This window comes from Pholcus phalangioides, unplaced genomic scaffold (assembly GCF_987345545.1).
Source record: "Pholcus phalangioides strain wild (caught in Gottingen) unplaced genomic scaffold, Ppha-v1.0 ptg000017l_1, whole genome shotgun sequence".
Lineage (NCBI taxonomy): Eukaryota > Metazoa > Arthropoda > Arachnida > Araneae > Pholcidae > Pholcus > Pholcus phalangioides.
Genome location: NW_028301610.1, coordinates 35,447,019 through 35,468,948, shown reverse-complemented (window position 1 = coordinate 35,468,948; position 21,930 = coordinate 35,447,019). Strand labels below are relative to the sequence as shown.

The 21,930-nt window shown below is 33.9% G+C and overlaps 1 protein-coding gene across 7 annotated transcripts in view; it reads right to left on the bottom strand.

Annotated features, from left to right (window-relative positions):
* Positions 1–21,930, bottom strand: part of bru3 (CUGBP Elav-like family member bruno 3) — a 606,527-nt gene that overhangs the window by 243,868 nt on the left and 340,729 nt on the right. For all 7 annotated transcript variants that reach the window (XM_089246538.1, XM_089246542.1, XM_089246535.1 and 4 more), the window contains one exon: positions 4,142–4,190. In XM_089246538.1, the coding sequence (XP_089102664.1) occupies positions 4,142–4,190 (49 nt within the window). The remainder of the gene's footprint in view (positions 1–4,141; positions 4,191–21,930) is intronic.

Genomic DNA, 21,930 nt, shown 5'->3' with positions numbered 1-21,930 from the left:
GGTTGATAGAAATTTAAAAAAAAAAGTTATTAAGTAAATTCCTTGCAATATTTTTTGTAAGAATAAAACAAGATGCGTAATTTACAAAAAAAATTATGAAAAACTAAATAATATATAATCTGAAAAATTATGAAAGTTATTCGGCTCGTGAAATAGCTCAGCGAGATTACTTCTCAAGGGGCCTCGCGACCAGTAAGAGCGGCCTTGTTTCTAATGAGATTGGACGTATAATTTTAAATATTAAAATGTCTATAAATTCAAAATGTATATGATGTGCACAGTTTAAACACAGGCTCGGCAACAAAAGACTTTTAATAATTTATTAAGGGGTCGCCAACGAATATGAGGCAAGTGCACGAAGAATAAACAAACTCCTAATGCATTTCGACACACAATGGGTATCGCCTTCAGAGGAAAAAACTGTTTAACTACTTATCACGCTAACCGAGGATCCCAATTGGATTGGATATCAAATCTTGACTCTCGGTTGCTTAGCGGAAAATAACTTTTAATAAATTTCCTTTTGAATTTATGTTCGATTGACATTATACGATCTATGTGCCCAAAATACTATTAACTACTGCCCACGTCTGATATATATGTATTAACAGGATATCTGCAGCATTCGCAATCTATGTTTTTAGCTTTAGATTGAAAAAAAGATAACGGTGATATCAATTCAGCACAGTCCTATCACGGACAATGAAAGTTACACAATTTTTATAGACTTCGATGTAAATGTTAACACTCATAATCTTCTCAATCCCTGCGTTGCCTGTGGAAGACCTTAGACAGCTCTTTAACCCTTTATTTGGCCATGCTGCTCACAAAAAAACAACAACATGGTTTTCTCATATTTTTCACGTAAAGGCATTATACATTTTGAGATCGTTTTGGCATTCACCATCGTTTTGGCTTGATACTTCTGAGCAATTTTCCTAAACATTCAATTTTTACTTTCAATATTTTATACAATTACGACCAGAATGACTCACAGGTACATGCCTCCTATGCAGGGACAAGCGAAGCAAGAAAAATTTTTGACCCTTGCACGTATTGTTGCAGTTGGCGAACAATAAATGGCATTTTTAAACTATTCAAACCTATGTAAATCATATAAAGACAGTATGTTTCCTGAAGTGCAACATCCCTTTTTTATATTGACTATACATTTTTTGTCAGTAGTAGTATTCAGGGCATTTTCTCTCATTTCCTCAATATAATCCCTCATAATTTTTCTGGATATTTTAATGCTTGCCAATTGAAGGGTTAAAAAACTTTCACCTAGAGCTGAATGGAATGCTCACAGAGACCTCAAAATCAGTCCTTGATGTTATAAGCATTTGGTAGTAAATTATTAATACTCATCTGTCAGCAGAAACTAATTCTAGTCAGTGCCATATATTAAAAAAAACCGTGGAGACGTAAATTCGAAGTTTCCTTGAGAACACAGGAGGATAAAAACTGAACTTCTATATATTTTCAGTCTCTGGATTAAAAAGAAAGTACCAAAAAACTTTTGCCCCATGAATAAATTATCGCACAAAATCTCTCCACTTATTAAACAAAACGAAAACCTCAAAGTAGAATTTACCTTGGATATGAGTGGAATTCCCTCCTACCCTGGAATGTCTCGAATAGTGACCTGCACCCAGATAAGGCTCTAAATAAGAGCCTCAGCGTCCGAGAGTTTACTGATAAGAGGAAAGCCATTTCAGAGCGCGAACTTTTCGGGTTATAGATCTTTATGGATTGTAACCTGCGTTTAATTAAGTTAACAGGCTTTAAAACGTTGGCACATGCTTCAGAACCTGCTAAAAATGGTTAATTCTGGTTCCCCACCCCCCATCCCTTTTGCAACTGTGGCGTGTGCGTGCGTGTATGTGTAAAAGTTTGCTCCAGAGAACTTCACCACCATCCGCCCATTCTTTCGACTTCCATCCACCGATCACGACCCACCACCACCACCAACCGTCATTACCATCCATAGGACACCCGAGCGTAGTAGTAGTAGTAAGTCGTAGGGCGGATTTCCACTCGCTAGATCTCGCGACGTCCAAAACGCCGTCATAAAAGAAGTTTTATTGTCAGCTCGGGAAGTTGTTAGACTGGAAAAATATTGGGTTATGGCAATATAAAAGCAAATGTCTTCTTTCTGGCAAGTACTTTACTAGCACGCTTTATTAACTGGAATTCCTAACATAGCAACTGATATCGTAAAAATGAAAACTCCAGAGGACCGACCGACCGACCTGGGGTGTGGTGAAATAGTTCGGGTGTCAGAATTTCCGGACAAATTCATCGTCTATGTCGTTTATATTTTTTCCCCCTTCGGAATTTTTTTTTACTCCTATAAATACATCGATATTTAAGTTTTTGCACTGATCTATAAATTTGTATTTTTATTAATTAACCCCCTCACCGATATTGACGAGATATTTCGTTTTTTTTCGAAAGCTTTTTATTTAAGCGCTGACAATTTTTTCTAATTTCTCAACGGAACGTATTTTCCTATCCTTACAGACCGATATTTTAGTTTAGCACTAATGTATAAATTTCTATTTTGATTATTTAACGCTTTCATCGGCATTGACGAGATATTTCGACTTCTTGAGAGGCTTTTATTTTAGCAATGGCAGGCAATGGTCTTTTGTGAAGCAAATTTCTCAATAGAACCGATTTTACTCTTCTAATACATCTATATTTTAGTTTGACACCGATTTATAAATTTATATTTTTATTCCTTAATCGTCTCATTGACATTTACGAGATATCTCGCTTTCTTAGGAGTCTTTTTAGCAATAGCAAATACGGATATTTTGCAAAGCCGATTTCTCAATGGAGTACATTTTCCTGTCCTAATGCTTTGATGTTATTGTTTTATGCTGGTCTATAAAGTTGTATTTTCATTTTCAGCCCTCTCACTGGCTTTGACGTGATATCTTGCTTTCTTGAAAGCCTTCTATTTTAACAATGGCTCAAATAAAAAACTTTTAAAGATGATTTTTCAATGAAACACATTTTTCTGTCCCAGTGCATCGATATTTTCGTTTAGAACTGATCCATAAATTTGTATTTGGATTACTTAATCCTTTCACCACAATTGACGAGATATCTCGCCTTCTTCAGTGTTTTATTTTAGCAATGACAAGCAAACATATTTTTGCAGCTGATTCCTCGATAGAACATATTTTCCTGTCCTAATACACCGATGTTTTTGTTTGACACTGATTTATATTTTTTATTCTGATTGCTCAACCCTCTTACCGGCATTGACGAGATATCTCGCCTTCTTGAAAACCTTCTATTTTAACAATGGCTAGGATAAATATTTTGTGAAGCTGATTTCTCAACAAAATACGTTTTTTTTTGCCCCAATACATCGATATTTTAGTTTAGTACTGATCTACAAATTTTTGTTTCGATTACTCAACCCTTTCACCGGCATTGACGAGATATCTCGCCTTCTTAAATCGTTTCATTTTAAAAAAAATGACAAGAACAGATATCCTGCAAAGCTTAGTAAAACACATTTCCCCGTCCTAATACATCAACATTTTAGTTTAGCAATGTGTTTTTGAAAAAAAAATTTAACTTCTAACCGGCATTGACGAGATAACTCGCCTTCTTAATTTATTTTTATTTAATTTTAGCACTGATAAGCACAGATTTTTTTTCAAAGCTGATTTCTCTCAATAGAACACATTTTCCTATACTCCTTACTTTGAATCTGCTAAAATCTCGAAAGAAAGCTTATTTCTTAAGGGGGGGAAAAACATCTTACAGTGAATTTAGGGATTTCTGCTGTGCCGTTCAAAGGGTGAAAATAAAAACTAATTTTTACATTGCTTGTAATTTTTCAATAAAATGAGTATCTAAATAACTTATTCGCATCTTAGACCTGAGATTACGATAACATAAAAATTGTGATTTTGGTTTAGGTTCAAAGCCACAAATAGTTATATTGGCTATACAAGTCATCCGATCAATAAAAATTATATAATACGGTTTTATAATCTCACTATATATATACACTGATACTCTAATAAATCTCCATTACACTCATATCATGCATTTTTATGAAAATACGTAAAAACGAAATGAAATATCAGACATAGAAAATTGAAATAACTAGACTTACCACCTCTGTTTTCGCTATCGGCTGGCTTTACTTGTATTGGACGGTTCATCTGAAAAAAAGAAACAATACAGGACCATTACTATCTAAATATATATTTATATATACACAAAGCCAATTTTTTTTCCCTAAAGAAATACATTACGCATGTTTTGTTAGTGTAAACCGTCGTTGCCCACTCGTGTCCGATCCGGAATTTAATAAATATTTATAGCGTGTGTCTCAAGAATTCAACATTTCGCTCATTTCACGCAGGGAGATTTTTTTTTCCCCCCCCAAGAATATAAATTCCTTTTATTCTGATGTCTTTTGGTCGAAGCTTTCATAACGCTGTGAATGTATAATTCATTCCGTGTCTTCTTTTTTTTTTATGTTTATTTATTTATTTTTCTCTTATACGTTCCTTTTCCTACAACGCGGAATCGGGTAACGAACATACCATTCAGAGCAGAACTTCAGCCCCTGCCTGCCATTCACCACGCCCACCAGATCCTGTCGTTGAAAGCCGTTGCCATTCGCAAAAATCACTTCTTTGTGTTATAAAATTTTTCGGCAAGGGAAGGTTCTAGAAATTTGTTTAACGAGCGTCAGAGATAAAAGAAACGACAGAGTTTCGTGAGATTTAAGCAAGGATAAAGATGTTGAAGAGAAGAGGAGAACCTGTAGAGTGTGTGTGTGTGGTGGGGGGGGGGAAGACTTTCGGGGAAAATAACATGAAAGGGCGCCCCCCCCCAGCCTCCATTTTGCCCTTTTACTGGGACTTCTGGAACGTTCTGATTTTATTTGATTTTAACAACAAATCATTAATGGCTACCGAAAAGTATTCGACCTTTCCCCGTGGTATTCTTTCAAATGGATTTCTTGTTACAGTTTGTGGTTTTAACGCAACGACACGACTCGTCAGGTTTGTTCAATTGCACGGATATTATTCTTTCGCTGGTGATGGCTTACGGCTCCCATTTTCTAACCTCCATCTCTAATGTAATCTTTTCTACTCTTTTTCTACGTCTTGCCGTCGTTTTAATACCATTTTGTACCTTTTTGTTGCTTTTTGAGAATATTTATTGATATTTTTTGTTTGGTTTTTTTTTGAAAATTTAATAAAAATGGTTTTAAGTTTTAATGGTTCGCCAATATGAGAAATCTTGGTGGTTTTTTCAACAAATAGTTTCAGAAAAGTTTGCATGGTTGAATCCGTTTTTATTCTCATTATTTAGGAAAGATTGTTGTCTCAAGTACTTTTTCTTTTACTGTGTATAGATGCATTACTATTGTCGAAATGGTGAGTTCTTATATTTGAAGGAATATTACCGAGCAGTTTGCGAGTTCAAAAACTGTGTCTTTCTATTTGGAATATCCGAAAGAATGAAATAATGCGTGTTTTCGTTCCTTTTACTTTTTTTTAGATGATTTTTTTTTTCAAAGTAAGGATTTACATGTTAACAAAGATGAAGCAAATCACATATATTGCATGCGATTTATTTACATATATATATATTCACAAATTTATTACAAAAGGAACAAACAGGTGTAAACAAAACGATTTTATAACTTTTTGGGACACATTTTTCACTTTATTCACTAATTTAGTGGCAAACATATTCCTAACCCGTGTTAATATCAAAGCCAGAAATATCAATTAAATTTCAATATTTTGAACATTTTTTTCTTCATTTCCTCTATGAAAATTGCTTTTCTGAATTGTTTCTTAGGATTTTTAGTATTATTACTGTTTCACTAAATAGAATAGAACGTGTTTAATACGATGTAAGCTAACACAGGATATATAAACATTACTATGCAATGAATTTCAATCAGATGTTTTTATTTCAATTGAAACCAGGAGAATTAGACATAATCTTAGAAATAATTCCAGTACATGTGATTTCATCATCTTCTCAAATTTTTATATAATCATATTTCAAAAGTCAGGCACCAAATCTTCACGTGCTACTCTTAGCACCATGTTGGTCTTCCTGCACTAAAATACATATTGCACACCGTAATATATTCAATGCCACAGTACTCATTTAGTGACATTAAACATAGCCCTTACACGTAAAAATGGTACAAAGACTGAGAAAACACAGAGAAGAATGAAAAAATGAAAAAGATGGACACGAATATTCTGACAACGCGAAAATACCCGGCATCACTCGGGGGTATATATGTTGAATATACCCAAGAAAGAATAGGTGTTTATCAGAATATTCCACTTCCTTCATTATCTCATTGTTCAAACTAGTACTTCATATTTTGAAAGAATCAAGTGAATTATCAGAGCGAGTGTAGATTTCACTGGTTAAATTACCCTTTGTTCAAATCATATCAAGTTTACTATCGGTCAAACATTGTATATTTGTATCTAAAATCCCCGCACACAGTTACGCTCATAAATACTGTATAATACCAAATTTATAATACTAGAACACCGAAGTTTTAAACATTCAAAAATGTCTTCCGAAACAATATAGACATTCATATTCATTATCGCATTAACCATCCAGCCGCGGGCGGTTTTCTGTTCAATATCAAGAGGTATTTTATCCGCTATGTATATAAAACGAGATAATAGCGTACCCCTGCGAAATTTTATAGAATACGTGGAAAACGCGATATTCGCGTTGCTCGCGGCTAGAGGGTTTAAAAATACCGCATTTCTTGGCATATACGATGCGGCGCTCACGTTTTGAAAACATGATTTTCTAGCTTGCGGTGTTTATTCTGATGAAGTCCTTGTACGATAATTTTTGTTTGATAAAACAATCTTTAAGAAATCAATCACGGAAAAAATTATTCCATAGCATTATTTCCCGTATTACGATGGAGAGCTTACTTAGTATATGTAAGGAATAATAAATACGGTATATATGGACAATACAAATATATGGACGGTATAAGTATGGACCATACAAAACAAAAACCCACAAAGAATATAATTCTAACGCAAAAAAAAGAGAAACGATTTAAAGCTCACTAACAACGTTTATGCGCTTCAAAAAATATAGAAAAAACGCATTTATATACTGGACATAACTAGACTTTTCTTTCCAGAAAATCAGGAGGAAAAAAGTTTGTAAGTAATAGCATAAAGACGATAATCTGAGCTATTATATAAGGGATAAACAGTAGTAAAAAGTCGTCTTAAATTTAAGATTCAGCCTTCTGTAAAAGTAGCAAATTTAAGCGAATGTGAACGGAATCTTTACGTTTACTGTTGAGCTCAGCCGACGAGTCTCAACATAAGAAGTTATTTAACTTCGCAAATAATAATAATAATAAAAAAAAACCAATTTTTTTTTTCTCTGAGCATTTAAACAAAATAAAAGTAATTTTATACAATTTTTTGGTGGGAAAGAAGCTACACACATACTCATTAAAATTTTTTTTCTTTTCATCAACACTTTTACGACTGAAAGTAAAGGCAGAAAACCAAGGAGATAGAAGAGAAAAAAAATACACAGTTGTATATATCCAACATTTTTATTTTTAGTTTTAAACTTATTTCCTAAGCTGGTCGTAAAACGGAGATAAAGTTTCATCATTATCACTGTCCAAAGCAATTTTCTGTACAGCCGCCCTTTAAAAGACTGTTCCTACACAAACTCCGACGCAGATTTTAACGGTATTTTTCATAATTATTTCCTGACGTGTAAGTCTATAAAATATTCTTAGTGTTCGTTAAAACCCCCAGCCGCCGTCTTCTAGGGTTATACTTTTGTAAGTTTTAACAGTTTTCCACCAGGTCTGTAAGAGTTCAGGTAGTAATTCTAGAAAATGTGAAAAGAGAGAAAGCGAGCGTTTCCTAAAATATAAAGAAATTCCTCTCTAAGACTCGGCTTTTTCTTAATCTTTCGGAGGCTCCTTATTTGCTAAAGAATTCATTTATATTCCATAAAATTATAATATAACTAAGCTTCAGTAAATAAGATACCGAGAAGTGTGGGAAAAGATAAGAGAGATTATTATTATTACTGCTCTTCGTTATTTTTCTTTAATTCAACGCGCAACAAAAGCTTTTAAGACCCTTACGCCATTTCTAAAGTCCACAATAAATTTTATGACGTGAAAATGGGAGGAATGCGTATGAAAAGAATATACGTCTAATCGTCTTGAAATGATGTTTAAATTGTCTTCGTTACTTGAATATATAAAAGCCGACTTTTCCTTTGCATTCGACATTTATACTAATAAGATGAAAGGAAGCGGCGGCACAATTTTCTTCGCATCATGCATCATTTTTGAATCTTTCAACTTGGTGAATACGGTTTTACCTTAGTTTTCAAGATTTCGTTTGGAAAAGGTTTTCAAGGTAAATTAGCTTTTTATTCGGCGTTTTTGAAATTCCTATACGTGGAGGTCGTTCGTTTTCGGTTGCCAACGGAACGAATATAATGCGATCTATTTGATTGAAGCTACCCAACGAAATAATATGGTTATTCGATTTGGTCATTATATTTTATAATTTATCAAAGATATTCCTATATTCCACCTGATAAAAATATAGTTATTTTGATATTTGATTATATTATTCCTAAAGGTGGTTGTTTATGGATTCTCAAAGCTTTTATTAAGTTTTGTCTCGAAAAATTCCTCTTCGGATAGCAACGTTCATAGATTATACAATTTATACAGGGTGGTTATAAATAAACTGACGCTACTCAGACACATGCAGCGCCGATTCTGATGGAAGTATTTTGGTGGACCATGGGGAAACGAAAGATTGAACAAAGTTCAATTTTCAACCACCAGGTAAGAAAGTGGCACTTTTTATCACCGTGATCCTTTTCCCATGGCACAAATAACATATATACTAAGTTTCAATGAAATGCGTCCAATACAATGGGAGCTACATAAATCGGAATAGTTTCAGTACAATTCAACTGACAACTACCTATGTAGCGCCCGTTGTGGTGGACGTAAACTTGGTATATACGTTATTTTGACCATGGGTAAATCTTTCTTTTTCCCATTTCCATATGTCCTGTACACATATTGATATATCCTGAATACCAAGTTTCATCAAAATACCTCCATCCAAATGGGCGCTACATATGTCTGAGTAGTGTCAGTTTATTTGTAATCACCTTGTATATTGGAAAAATGGGGTTGTAAGGTACCACCGTGACAACGTCATGTTAAAATCTTCCAATACTGTTTACTTGGGCTGTATACACTTCTGATTCGTTTTTCGTTGGGATGGGAACAAATTTCGAGCTACACACCTTCGATGAACAAATAGACATTACTTTGCCATGGCATTGCAGAAGGGACAAATAATTGAGTTTGATATATTTTCTAAGATAATCAATGACAAACATTTTTTCATAGATATTTTATTCAAAGATATAAACATAACCATGTTATTTATACGCCGAAATACCATACGACAATCGACGTGCGTTATAAAGACTAATGGTATTGCGCTTGTTCCATTATAACGACCGATTGCAATGGACAATTCCCAAATGTGTTCCTATTCTCCCCTTGCCATTTTCCATCCAACATAACGACTCACAAATGTTATTCAATCCAATACATTTTCCGAATTCAGCCTTTTTTGCAAAACCTTGCAGACTTTTTTGCAAAGTAATGAACAAAATTCAAGTGTGTTTGACCTCGACCTTTGGTATTGGAAAATTTGGAGCAGAAGTGCGCACATGCAGTTAATTTATCAAAATTATATACTTATAATTTTTTACCTGATGCATTGCAACTGTTATTACAACAAGATGAATAACATAACTTTATCAAGTTCAAATATGCAATTCTCTTTGAAAAAACGATTTTTTTTTAAACTTTCGATATAAAGCGTCCCAATATATCTTCCGATTTCCATGGAGCGATAGGGGTCGTTATAACGAGCGTCGATTGAATAATGAAGATATACCGCATAGAGCAAGAAAAGTCTGATAATTCATTGATAATTGAATATTTCACAATAAGATTCTCATTTCGTTTTTTTATGTATCCTGTGTATATAATATGGCAAGTGTAAGATAACAGATGAGATGGCATTCGGGTTTCCCCAATTGCTTTTAAAACATACCTCCATCCTAATATGTGTACATTCATCCGTCTTAACGAAACCCCGAAACTTTTCTCCCAATCCCAATCTCGTCTGTAATCACCACAAAATTTGTTAATCGTGACAGTACCCAATCGTGCGGGGAAAACATGTGAAAACTTTGTATATTTTCTTTTTTTTTCTTTTTCTTTTTTGACGAGGAATAAAGTGTTCCAGACTCTGTCACGAAGCCGGGCTGGAAGAGATCTCGGCAACGGGATAAGTCCAGTGGCAAAGTTCTGGCGTTCATTCATTCATTGATAATTGAATATTTATACATAAATCTGATTAAAAACGTCGAAAATGATAATTGAAGTCACTTCAAACATTCATAAGGAAAAAGGTACCTACGCCAAAGTAAATAAAAGTGTAGTACACGATCGCGTCGAAAATGAAATTATATTTTCAATTAGCATTTCAAGCCAGTATCAATCAGGAAGGTGCTCCTTCACGGGAGAAATAAAGTACTTTCGATCCGAGCTTATTATTAATACAACAACTTGGTAAAATGCTTTTGGTTTTCTTTCGACTTACGCCAAATTAATTAACAAACTATTAATCTTCGCACGCCTCTTTCAAGCATTAGAGTTGGGAAAAATGCAAGAAGTGCAGGAATAAGCACATCGTTAACGTATAAGTAAAGATTTTGATAAGGTGTAAGCTAATGCGAAATTACAGTTCACGCAGATTCTCCTCCCTTTTCAGTACTTCCTTGCGGTAATTTATAATCTCTAAGGACCTGACTCCGGCGTCAATAAGATTGATTATTACTTTCGCTTAGTTTAAGGGGGGAAGAGACCATCATATTAAAACCTTGTCGACTGAAATACCCCCCCTTTCAGCGTAATTTTCAGACGTTAAGAACGCATTAGGTTTGCACTCATACTGATTCGAATTAATGCCCATGTTTCTTTATACGTGGCTCGTATACTGCTGATCGTATTTCAGGCATCGGCTAAAGTATAACTACTCACTAAATCAGGCGTTTTCACATTACTTTTCGAGAGGAATCTAGTAGTTTGTAATAACCATCTCGTCTTGTTTAATATTCATGAATGACCTGCGAAGAATAAATTTCACGTGGAACGTAAGCGAGTTAGTGGTAAAAATTTCCTATGTAATTGAATATCGTACATGTTATATTAAGTGGGGAATGCATTTTCATATATATATGTTAGCAATAGAATGTTCTCATTAGTAGCTATAGATTTTGTTTCAACCGGTTCCGCGTATATTTGATACATGGTAATGAAGAGTAAAAAACTCATTATATCAACTTCTCTCAATTTTTTGGTATTTTACAAAGTACATCTTTTAGTGTCATTTCAAGACAAAATACAGCTATGTAAGTATTAACTATTTCTTATTAGAAAGAGTTGTTTTCTAATTTTTTTGAGAATTGCATACATTTTTTACGTGTTGAGAGATTTATAAAATAGCACCAAATTGAGGAAATCGAAAGTAAAATTCAAGAAAACAACTATTCAACTTTACTGAGTAAGATTTTATCTGTTTGTGTAGATAACAATAAAATAAAGACAAACTGTATTTCGCCCTTAATCGACCATTTTATGTAAGAAAACATCCACTCTAATTAATTAAGCTACTGTGTCGATGCAGTGTTTCAATTATAATACATTAAGCTCTAAAAAATAAAATTTCAGTAATTGAATTCTTAAAAATATTAAAACTACAAGAAAGTCATAAATTTTGTGTCATGCATATTTTATATGATTTAAAAAAGATTTCTATCATCAAGCAATTTCAATGTAATCTCGAAAAGTAAAATAGGAAACAAAATTGAAGAGTCCACCTTAAAATAAACCGAAAAATCCCCAAATTTTCTCAAATGCCTTTCGAATACAAACTGTTTCAATAACGGAATCAGATGTTTTTTTTAAAAATTCATGAAAAGGGAATTAAAGAAAAAAACCTTTTATATCATCGATGCAGGGGCGTACGCAGGATTAAATTTTGGAAGGGCACAAAAGACTTGGTGGGGAGGCGCAAAAATTTTCTTCCCAAGAAATTTTGAGAGTTACCACTCAAAAAGCATTTAAATTAACAGAAATTGGTTAATATAACATGTAAAGTGTATTTTCTTTCCATGTTTAAATTTTTTATCCGAGATATTACATTTCTTTCTAATCTCTAGTGGCTTGGAGATCACGGGCGCCCGAACACCCCTTGCGTACGCCTCTGCGTCATTGTATAAATGTAAATATGGTTCTGAGGTCAAGTAATATACTTGCACAGTTATCAAAGGTTCTGAAAACGAGCCATATAGAGCTGATCCAAATGTATTCCGAATATTTTAATATTGCTTAATTTTATAATAGCACTCTCTCAGTGAAATATTAGGGTTGCGAAGCTATCGTGATTTTTCGGACTTGGCATATCAAACTTACACCATACGTACAAACTTCAATGTAATTGAATAGCGTATATGTTACATTAAGTGGGAAGTTTTATATACGTATTAGCATATTAGCAACAGAATGTTCTATTCAGTAAGTTGTAGATTTCACTTTTGACTACTTTTTCGATCACTCGATATTGATGAACAAAATTGAAAGCTAAAAAACAGTATCAGAATTTCAGTAATCGAATTCTTGAAAATTAAAACCACAAGAAACACATAAATTTCATGTTATAAAGATTTATATGATTTACAAAAATATATTTATATTATTGAATATGCTTCTGATGCAATCTCGTAACGTAACATACGAAACAAAATTGAAGAGCCTATTTAACCAAAAGAAAAGCCATGCTTTTTCTCAAATGTCTTTCCGATACAAACTCTTTTAGTACGAGAATAACATGGGTGTTTGAAAGTTCATGAAGAGAATATAATAAAAAAACAGTTTTTATATCGTCGATGCATAAATATAAATATAAGGCATAAATAATATGATTTTGAGGTCAAATAATATACTCGCAGTTATCAAAGGTTCTGGAAATGAGCCATAAAGAGCGGATCCAAATGTGTTCCGAATATATTACTATTGCTTAATTTTATTTTGCTTTCTCTCCCTCTCGTGAAATATTAGGGTTGCAAAGCTATCGCGATTCTTTGGACTTGGCATTTCAAACTTCCACCATACGTTCTTCAAGCAATAAAATAAAATTGCCGTCATTTTTTCGAACCGACAGGTATTCGATCTGTTTTCGTGGTAAATAACCGTTGGGCGTTTCTTAGAGCTTTGAAAATCGAACTTGTAGTGGAAACTTCAATGGTCCGAAAAGAAACCGAAATTTATTTCCAACAACTTGTTCTTCTTTTATTTTATTTCCTTATTCAACAATATCTTCTCTCGTAGAAGATCGTGCTTTATTTTCTTGTTGTTGTTTTTTTTTTCTTATTTATTCCCTTGAATTCCACACAAACATAAATATATTTCGTCTACAAAAGGCTAAAGTTTTCGTATCATATCACACAACGTCGATCAGTTTTCTTGTTGAAATTGAGATTCAATAAAAACTACGCCAATGGGGTGGAGTTTTTCCTCTCCTTTTATTTATTTATTTTTTTTATACAATTAGATTTCAGTTGGGTTATTGCACGCGAATGTGTAACCATCCGCTGCATTTCCCGTAATAAGTTCGGTGACGCTTATCATTTAAAAAAATAATGTTTCCCAAACTTGCGGTACTTAAGTTGGTTTTATTTAACGTTTTAATGAAACCGACAAACGTTAAAATGAAACATTTTGACTTTCACGCAGTACAGCTAAATATACAGTATATGTATAAGCTCCCGAAAGTTAATGCTGTTTGGCTATAAAAAAATGACAAATTTTAATGAAATCATCACAGTATGTCTAACTGGTTCTATATGTAAATGTCATATTTTTAACAGCATCATCGTTCACTTTTGTGTGAACCTGAGAATACAGAATGTGTGTGAACATTCCCGCCAATTGAGATAGTCACCTAGTAATCGGATTTCGGAATGCAAAATGACAAAATTCAAGTAATAATCACCCTTATTTCAAATAAATATAAATCGTGTTTTGGGCAGAAAGAGAGGTTTCAGTTAACTTCGTGGTGCCTGGATTTCAACAACAGTTTCATCGTAAGTCTATTGCAAAAAAACGATAATTGCTGAAAATTGTGGTTCCAAAAGCTGCTGAACCGACAGAAAGTAGACCTACAAAATGCTTTATCTACGGTATCAAAAATATGTGAGAAAAAATGATGACCATGTAGAAAACTAGTGATAATTTGGATGAAATTGGAACCGATAATACATCATTTTCATTTCTCATTTATTCCGTCCTAGTACTCTCACATTTAAACGATCTGACACGTTACCTCATACCTAAAACAAAGATTACGAAACCGGTTGAACCAGTCACTAAAAACAACCAATCAGAAGCATATACCATCCCTAAAACTTCCCATTATACTATTACGCGGTAATTATTCCCCAAAATAAGGTAAATAATTGAAAGACATCTCATCTGAAAGTAATCTAATGAAGTTAAATAAAAAAAATGATGAAATTGTTTTTATATAACACCAAATAAATTACACAAGTTACATTATTAAAATTTCATCACATGAATTGAGAGTTGGAAAGCTGTTTCCCTATCAATAAACAACAAAATATATTTTTATACCTGAAAATCAAGCAAAATGAAAATTTAACGCTAAATCTCAAAACGGAAGTGGTAGAGTAGGAAATTAATATTCAGAGATTTATTGATAAAATACATTTTTATTTATTTTTATCAAATACACACATACTAAAAAAAGGTGTATAGAACATTTAATCTTTTAATCTCATTATAACTTTCAAAATGAATAGGAAAAGATAGAGACGTGTTTCGTTTTTCATGGGAAAAAAAACGAGACTTCTCAATACAAACATGCGAACCACTTGACAGAAAGTTATTTTTATCGCATTGCCATGGTATAATAAAAGAAAGTATAAGAGACAAATATAACCGGTTTGACACGTCACCGCGTACCCAAAATAATAATGTACAAAACTGGTTGAACCGGTGGCCATAAACAACCAGTCAGAAGCAAATACCATTGCTAAACTTTACACTCTTACGCGGTGATTATTCCCAAACTGATGTAAATAATTGAAAGACATATATTAATTAAATTGAAATAAAAATCACACACACACATGGATTTTTTTGTAAACACCGAGTAAATTACGCCAAACTATATTATTGAAATTTCATCAAATGAATTAAAAATTGCAATGCTGTTTCACCATCATTGAACAACAAAATATATTTTTATACCCGAAAACCAAGCGAAATGAAAATTTAACGCTAAATTTCAAAAAAGAGAACTAGAAGCAAATAAAATTAATATTCATAGATTTGTTGATATAAAATAAATTTTCATTTATTTTCATCAAATACCCACGTACTAAAAAATAAAGTTTATAGAATATTTAATCTCGTTACACTAAATTCAAAAACGAATAGAAAAAGATGTGAAAAAACGAAACGTATTTCGTTTTTCATCAAAAAAAAGAGCGACTTCTCTCAATACAAAAATGCGAACCTCTTGACAGAAAGTTATTTTTATCGCATTGCCATGGTCTAATATAAAAAAAAAATATATAAGAGACAAAGTTTGTAGAAGAGAAAGCTGAAGGTTTTTTCCTTTTTCAATTTCCCACCAGCACTAACGCCCTCGGGGAAAACAACAGAAGAGAATACTTTTGGGAAAATAAAGGCCGAGCCAAATCTAAAAAAAAAAAGCCCAGCTGATGGCTGTGGGCAAAAGAAATAATAATAATAATGTACGAAAAAAAAAATCGGGAAGGGAATCTTTCATATCCCGAGCTGCAGTCTCAACAGTTAGCCTAGCCTTGCGGTCATAACCCAACGCACAGTTATTACTCCCAGTAAATCTCTTGAGTTTCTTGCGAGGAATAAACGGTACAAAAGAGACGACGAGCCCAACCCTTCTCTGAAATATTTTCTTCTCGTCAGATGTCTTAGAACTTTTTTCCCGGCTCTCCTCTTTTTCCTATTCTTTTGTCAAAAGGTTTGGATAGATAGATACCGACCCAATCTCTGTGGTTTCAGCGGTACTTGAACCACCGCGAAAGGCAAGAACGGTTGATGTTGGACTATGATGAAATGGCAGGTTAAGACGAAACCACTCTTGAATCGTTCGGTCTGTGATCGTCAGGTAATTGCTTCTCTTTCCTTTTTTTTCTATCTTTAACTTTGAGAGCTTATATGTATGGAAGTTTCGTATTGAGACGTTGCCTCTTTCGCATCATCTGTGTCGTATTGGAGACTGACTGTTAGTTTGAAAAGTTCTGAAACAACTATTTGAAATGGCTTAGACAGTGATCGGTGCTATTACACGGGAGGTATATAAGTTTGGTCTAGTCACTCTGGTATGTTTTTTTTCTCTCGGTGAGGTTCAGAGGATTTTCTTGAGAGGACTTCTTCGTCTTTTTAGATCGAAACTTTTCGGTATAGGAATTTTATTCGAGCCCATAGTAAAGTGTGACCTTTATGTCAAAGTTCTTGATATTGATTTTGAACTTCAGAATTTTTATACAAAATATTTGATATACTATTTAGTTTATTTTCTATGATTGTGAATGTGTCCAACCGTTATGAAATGATTTATCAGAAGGTTGATAAAAGGTTGTCGTTGGTTAAAAAAACGAGATTTTGTGATGGTTGAGCGGGAACGTCTATAAATATTTCTGTGGTGTTTGGTCGGAACATGGTAACTCCAAAATCACATTTTGGAGGCATAAGATTTTTCATTGTCATTTAAAAATCAAAAATAAAACATACGCGCAAATACAAATGAAAATATCATACATCAGCATGTTGTTTAGCCGTACGCACGTATTTGTGCATTTATCTCACTTCTAATTAGTTATATTAGCAAGACTTACTACTAGATCAAAAAGTCATTTTTTGGAGATATCAGGTTCTGACCAAACACCACAGATTTATTTCTGTCAAGAGTGTTGCAACAGCGAACTAAGTTTGTATAGTGTTGCTGAAGTTTGATGCAGTTTAAATGTAACACCGTAACATATTCGGTATAGGAATTTTATTAGATTCCATAACAATTTATGATCGTTAAGTTCTTGCTATTGCTTGTGAACTTCAGAATTTATACAAAATGCTTGGATTCTGATTAGATGATTTTCTATGGTTGTACATATACCCAATAAATGTGAAAATATTTATATAATAGGTGATTAACATTTCTGTGTATGGTAATTTTTTATTCGCGACAGATAAGCGATATAGATTTTATTCCAAGCAAATCAAATTTTTATTGACACAAAAATTACAAAACAGGAAAAAGGTTAACACGAAAGAGGGGGGGGGGGACACAATGGGATGAGAGAAGTAAATAAATGCATATATTCATGAGAATTTTTATCCTAGGGCAATGCCTAATGTTTAGTAAAAGACTACTACCGCATGGAGACTTACACCGAGGGGTAAACTCACCAATCTCTCGGTGGGTATAGAAAAAGGCACAGTGACGAACGCTGCCGTTCGGTAGTCGTTATGTGCAGAAAATTACCGTGGTACGAAAAAAATGATGAAATGAGCCTAATGATCAGTATTTAGAAAATTTGAAAGGTGAGTGGAAAATTCGAAATTGCCAGTGCGCTCTACCTTGATTAAAAATATTGCGGCTTATACGAAGAGTCAGCCATTTTTATTGGTCGGCTTATTTACACGAAATTATGGTAAATTTTTTTTTTGATCCATTGTAAATTAAATTGTGTATTTGTACAAAATTATGTGAAATATTAGTTTTACACGCAATCTCTAACCTATGTTATTAGAAATGGGTTTATTTTAAAACAATGAATTACTTTAAAAGCTTTAATAGGACTCCTTTTTTACAGTCGAATCCTTTTGTCCCGTCGGTGTGGTGTCCGAAAAAGAGGGGTTTTACTGTACGAGTACTAAAGTGATTTTCTCTGGCTGTGCATGTACCCAACCATTGTGGAAAGATTCACCGTAAAGGTTAATAACATTTTCTGTCGTTGGCTAAAAAAACCGAGCGTTTGTGACGGATGAGCGGGGACTTATCAAAATACAGATTTCTGTCAAGAGTTTTGTAACAGCGAACGAGTTTGTATAGTGTCACTGAAGAGGCGCTGAAATTCCAGGACATAACACGAAATGGTCGATAATCCCTCCTAGATCCGGAAAAGCGGACCTCTCTCTCTCTCGCTTGCGACCCTGACGTCACAATCCAACGCCGAAAACGACATAATTTTCTACGTAACGACGTCTTGCGTGACTTGCGTTTATGATTGGGGACCCCGTAACATAAATCGGCGGGGTTCGCTACAATATTGGACATCGATGGTTCTTTATGAGGAAGTCTCAAGGATTTTCGTGGCATTACGGGCTTGAGCTGCTCCATTCTGGCAATACGTGGGAAGAACTGTGAAAGAATCATTGATTTCATTGCTTTTGTATCCGAAGAGAGAGAGAGAGAGAGAGGGGAAAAAAATCGCAATCCCCTTATAACTCAATTCACTTTCAGAAATACTTACGGACTACAAATGAGCAAGAATTTTCTTTTCCTACCAATTTTTTGTTTTTGTTCTTCCATTTCCTTCGAAATCGATTATAACATCGATACACGGGAAAGAAAAAAGTATTTATAATGCTCGATGGTGATCGATCAAATTAGCACTTATCTGTGAACGGACACGGGAGTATTTCCGAATGTATTGGACTCGAGAAATAATCATTAAATAAAGTTGCAAAAAAAAGGAGATATTTATTTATCGTCACTCAATAATAACTATTAATTCTCAGATTGTTCTGCTTAATGAGACTCACCGACTAATTCGATAACAACGATAAAAAACATCATTGGCATCGGACCAGAAATGAAAACTGCACGATATCCAGATGTGTAAAGGTGTTTTTTTGATGTGAATTGTCTTGAAATTTTTGGCAAATTCTCAAACACTTCGTTTGGATGCCATTGGGGAACCTGTTGCATGTTTTTAAAGTAATTTTTTATTGTTCCGTTTTTCGGAGATTTATTGTATTGTTTTGTGTTTCGAAGTGGAATATTTGGTGGAAGGGATTCTTCACAAAATTATTATTCTATTTATTATTTACTATTGTTTTTTGTCTTTTATATTTTGCTCATTTAAATATAGAATAGTATGATATCATCCTTGTAGGCTTCCAGGAAGGACCGTGGAGGCCATATAGATACCATTTTTGTGTGTGGTAAATTTTTATTTCCATGTTTGTATGTGTTTTTGTTTTTATACTCTTATTATGTTTTCTGTCTGTACACTTTTGTGCTTGTGTGCAATTATATACTGGGTGTCCTGCAAGTGTTAATGCGGTGGATATCTCATCAACCGTTTTTCGTAGAGGTATGGTTTCAATTTAAAAAAATGCTTAAAATGTATTCAAAAACTGCCTTTTACCAGCTTCGAGAGCGAGAATATAGTGTGTCACAAAATAAAAATAATGTTAATTTTTATACGCCCTCCCCCCCGTCCTTCAAATTCTAATTAGAAAGTTTTTGCGATGTCTTTTCCGAGTCCAACAAAACATCCTACGTTTTTAACTGCAATATTCGCTGAGATATTCGAATTCAAAAAATCAGAGAAACGTTATAAGACAGCATAAATGAAGGAAAAAGGCGTTGTGTCCGTTATAGTTTTAGTTCTTTTCCAACTGTTCTCAGATTTTTGAATTAAAATATCTCAGTGAATATTGCAGTTAAAAAAAGGGAATTTTTTTGTTGGGATAAAAAAAAAGACAGGGCAACAACTTTCTAATTGGAAGTTAGAGGACAAGGAAACCGCATAAAAATTTAGATTTTTTTATTTTGTGACACTGTATTTTCACTCTCAAAACTGGTGCAGGGCAATTTTTCAACTACTTTTGAGCATTTTTAAACTGGAATCATACCTGTACGACAGACGGATGATGAGATAAAGGTTGCATTAGAACTTTTAGAACACCCTGTATAATAAATAAGAAAAAGTTAAATTATTAGATTGTGGCATACACACACACACAGGGTTGTTCAAAAAATGTGCTTGTAAAATAAAGCCCTACAGTTTCTTACAAAATTAAGTGAATATACAGTCAACACCGTTTAATGTAATCACATCGGTTGTCGGGATTTCTAATAACAATAACCGAATAATAACTATGTCCGAAAAAAATTCGTGTGCGATCCCGGTGACCATACATACCGGTTAGTCGTACGGGACGTTGTTATAGAGCGGTATCGCCCGACGGCCGTTGGCGCCTGGATGGCATCGCCGACACAACGCCAAGCTCGTCCAGAAAGGATGGCAAACGGGGATATTGGTAAAACGGGACAACTCTGTCCCGTTTTCCGCACAATGGGTCGCAAAATGTTCAATCGTTGTTCAATTACGATACTGAATTAATAAACGCCAAAACTCTGCCACGGTATTTATCCCGTTGACGCGATAACATTCTAGATGAGCTTCGTGGCCGAGTCTGGAACAAAGTGTGTGCACCTAAGAGTTTGAACGTGTGTCTAGTGTTTGTCGGATTTTTCAGAGCCGCCATCTATATTTTAAATTGTGGGTGAAGTGTAATAAGTGGATATTTGTACCGTTGAAGGCCTATTGCTTCCGTTGGCGTGATTTTTTTAACTGGGAGATCGGCCCGCATTCACGCTTTGAAGTTGGGAACCATGGAAAACCAACGTCAGCCGACCACGGTGGTTTAGGTGGGGGTCAAACCTCAAGTCTATCGCTATGACCACTCGATCGTCTTTTTTCTTACTGTACGATACGTTTCGTAGATCCATTGAGGAAGTCTCTCGGAAAAACAAATTCCAATCTTGTCAGATGAAAGAAACTAATCAATAACAGAAGAAAACGACTTTTTTATCTTCATACATTTACCTTCACTATAGGAAGGTAATTTTAAAAGGATCTCCAAACGTGCTTGGATCACAGCGAATACTACGGACTGAGTACGACGTTATTAGAAGAATGTTTGTCACCAAGAGAGGGGGGGACACGTTCTAGCCTCCTACATAGTCATGCAGCCTGATAACGATAATTAAAAAGTCCCGATAACTACAAACGGGTTTTCGACATGTCATTAAATTGGTCTGTTCCGTTCTTTGTAAAAGTGATAACAGCATCCGAATGATAACTTTATCAGTGATTCTAGTAAGTGGCTTTGACTGTATGTGGAAAAGCAACAAAAATTGTAATATAAAATATCCCTTAAAATAATAATTGAAAGAAATACAATAATTGAAAATTTTAGACAGCCCCAATACAAACGGACCTGCTGATAAAATAAAATTTTCATCTTTTAATTATACGTTAATAAATTTATACTTTAATTTTACTCTAAAAATTCGTTGAGATATACATGAATGAAATTTTTGATTTTCGACGCTTTTAACGTGATAAAAATGACAATAACAAGAAAAATATATAAACAAATTCAAGATTTTTACCTACAGGTATCTTGGCAAATACTTGTTTTAAAGTTATCTCTCAATTTCATTCAGGTGTAATTAAAATAAAAATTGATCAAATTTTACTAATTCGATTTTTTTGATTGAGAGCGAAATCGAAAATTTTGAATTTTTACGTTTACTTTCATTTTTACTGATAACTTTTTATATTTCGCTTGCAACGGTAAAACTTTAATTCCTTTTGGACAATCTTTGTGAGACACCCTGAGTTCGAGAATCTGTATAAATATAG